General features: G+C 38.3%; 1 protein-coding gene across 1 annotated transcript; it reads left to right on the forward strand.

Moving 5' to 3' along the window:
* The first annotated feature begins 731 nt into the window (after window positions 1–731).
* LOC101429686 (olfactory receptor 5P80-like) lies at window positions 732–1,670 on the forward strand. The gene has a single exon (XM_004467135.1). The coding sequence runs from the start codon at window positions 732–734 to the stop codon at window positions 1,668–1,670; it is 939 nt and encodes a 312-aa protein (XP_004467192.1).
* Window positions 1,671–3,446: the final 1,776 nt, after the last annotated feature.

Here is a 3,446-nt window from a genome sequence, read left to right on the forward strand (position 1 = left end):
CTGGTAATGTGTTGCTTTTTTTTGTTGCATCATCTTGCTGTGTCAGCTCTCCATGTGTGTAGTGACCACTCCTGGGCAGGCTGCACTATTTTTGTGCGGGGCCACTCTCCTTACAGGGCATACTCCTTACACGTGGGGCTCCCCTATGTGGGGGACACCCCTGCATGGCAGGGTACTCCTTGTGCGCATCAGCTCTGCATGTGAGCCAGCTCACCACATGAGTCAGGAGGCCCTGGGTTTGAACCCTGGACCTCCCATGTGGTAGGCGGACACTCTATTCATTCAGCCAAATCCACTTCCCTACCAAGTAAATTTAAACCAAGCATTTATCTCTGAAAGATATGTTCTTATGCTTTGGTAATGTCTTAGACTTAAGAAAATCCAGTCACTATGTTCCTGGTATCACTAAAGGCCCTCTCTGCAATATGCCCATGTGAGAGACCATTCTTAACAGAATAGTTAAATTAACCACAGGATACGAATATGAGTTGAATATGTTATTTTTCTTAAAAGAAAGTTTTTTTTGAGTACTCTTGGCCCTATTTCAATGAACTTTATATTCTCAAGTCTTATATGAGTTATTGTGTGAAAGACCATTTTGTGAAATAAAAAATATTACATATATGTGTATATGTTGTAATTTTTATTATGTAGCTATTGTAAAAGCAAGTATACAAATTACAGTATTTTCTTCCATTCTAATATCAATTATTTGGTCTTTTCCAATATAGATGGGGACTGAAAACTACACAGCTGTGACAGAGTTCATTATTTTGGGTTTAACGGAGGATATTACAGTTTGTGCCATTTTATTTATTGCATTTCTAGGAATCTATGTTATCACCTTAATGGGCAATGTCAGCATAATCATGTTAATCCGAAGTAGCCCTCAGCTTCACACCCCAATGTACTTTTTCCTTTGCCATTTAGCCTTTGTAGACATTGGGTACTCCTCATCGGTCACACCGATCATGCTCTTGGGCTTCCTCAGGGGAGGAACCTCTCTCCCTGTCACTGGCTGTGTAGCCCAGCTCTGTTCTGTGGTCACATTTGGGACTGCTGAGTGCTTCCTCCTGGCTGCCATGGCTTATGATCGCTATGTGGCCATCTGGTCACCACTGCTTTACTCCACCAATATGTCACACAGAATCTGTATTCTCTTAGTGGGAACATCCTACCTTGGTGGGTGTGTGAATTCTTGGACATTTACTGGCTGTTTGTTAAGTCTATCCTTCTGTGGGCCAAATCAAGTCAATCACTTTTTCTGCGACTATTCACCACTTTTGAAGCTTTCTTGTTCTCATGATTTTATTTCTGAAATACTTCCAGCTATCTCTTCGGGCTCCATCATTGTGGTCACTATGTTTATCATTACTCTCTCTTATGTCTACATCCTTTTTTCAATTCTGAAAATGCACTCCACAGAAGGACGACAAAAGGCCTTCTCCACCTGCACCTCCCACCTCACTGCAGTCACTCTGTTCTATGGGACCATTGCCTTCATTTATGTGACGCCCAAGTCCAGCTACTCAACTGACCAGAACAAGGTGGTGTCTGTGTTCTACACGGTGGTGATCCCCATGTTGAACCCTCTCATCTACAGTCTCAGGAATAAGGAGGTTAAAGAGGCCATGGGAAAACTAATGGCTAGAAATCATTGGTGGTCCTGAACAAACCTGATTTTAATAATAGTAAATACCATATGTTGAGGATCTCTGTTGCAGATGAAAGGACATGGTACTAAGTAAATTTTAGTTTATATTCACAGTATTGTAGAGTCACAGATTTCACTGCATTATTCTTTTTAAAATTTATTTTTATTGTATTTTTTTGAAGATACATAGCACAAAAAATGTTACATCAAAAAATACAAGAGTTTCCCACCTACTCCACACCCCATTACCCTCACTGCATTATTCTTAAGAAAATTTTCAGTGTGAAAAATAAATGTGGATACACTAGGAAAGGAACATAGAGGCAAAAATTATATGCTGTATACCTTCCTCCACTCACCATTTCTTGCATCTGTAAGTACGAATCTTTTCAAATTCATTCTGTGCTCTTTGAATACAGTCTTTGGAATTACCACCTGTAGAAGCATTTGAAACTCCTTGAAGGGAAAATCAATATTAGTTTTGACATCCAAGATTTCTTCATCTGAGGAAAATGATTTCCATGCTTTGCAGAGAATCTCAAGATTGAAACCAATGACATTGGTGGTTGGAAAGCTTCTATAGACCTGTGATTTAAGTGCGACCTACAGGATCCCTTCTGCAGTATTTCTGTAGGTGAACCTTGACCAGCCGCTCAGGAGATATCTGAAGCCCACCTCCTCACTAGTTGTTTTTCTTTTAGGAATCTATTCTACAAAATACCTGATAGAGTTCTCGAAGGACAGCCTAGTGGGGGCTAATTAGGATGACATAGATCAGTGCCAGGATGGAGAAATAAATTAAGTTAGGATATTTTTTAAGTTGTGTCAGCCTTGGGAAATCCTGCACACTTTTATAATGTCTGTTGAATAAGTTTTTCCCATTCTATTTCTATTGCCTCTGATAATGAAAATACTCAGATTTCATGCCCATAATCACATTGGAACTTTTGCAACAGCCTTGAAAATTCTCTCCCTGAAACAAACTGATTTTCATGACTAGCATTTAAAATTATTTGTATTATATTAATAACAGATCTTTTTGTGTTTATTGACTGTTATTTTCTCTGTGTGAATACATTTTTTAATAAAAAGGAGATTTTTTTGTAACTTGATGTTTTCCCTTAAAAAATATGCATACCAGGTCAATCTTACTAGAACCTGTGTTGTATGACTCTTCTATTTAATCATCAGTAATGATTCTACTGTTTATAACTTTAAGTCCAATTTATTTAAGTGGCATATGAAGTAGTAACCTCATTTCCTCACCTGTGGATTTCAGCTACAATGGTAGGATCTTGAAACCAAACTCTGGTTGTAGTCCCTTGAATTCTACTTCTTCAGGCCATTTAAAAATTTTTTAAGCATGAAATTCTCAGAATTAAGTCCTTTTCTACTCAAATTAACAAGGAGGTGTTTTTCTTTCCTGCACCAACCCTGACTGGTGCCAAGGACTTTGTACCCGAGCATCATGAATATACCATGATGTCTTCTGAGAATCTTTTACCTGTACTTAGAAGTTTTATCTTTATGAAGAAGCGATTTCAGCATTCAGAGAAATTAGATGACTTCCTTCCATTAGTGTGTATGATGACTTTGTATTTTACCTAGAGTTTGGGGGTGCAATAGCAGGAAAGAAGAAGTATCAAATCATTTTTCTTGAAGATTATCTAAAATATACAAAGGAGGCTTCTTTCCACATGTTTTAAGTTTATCAAGAAGTGAACCTCAACATGGTTGTCCTTAATATGTGACTTGGAGCCACTGTCCTCCTTCCACTCAAAACATACCAAAC

The sequence above is a fragment of the Dasypus novemcinctus genome, chromosome 10 (genome assembly GCF_030445035.2).
Source record: "Dasypus novemcinctus isolate mDasNov1 chromosome 10, mDasNov1.1.hap2, whole genome shotgun sequence".
Classification (NCBI taxonomy): domain Eukaryota; kingdom Metazoa; phylum Chordata; class Mammalia; order Cingulata; family Dasypodidae; genus Dasypus; species Dasypus novemcinctus.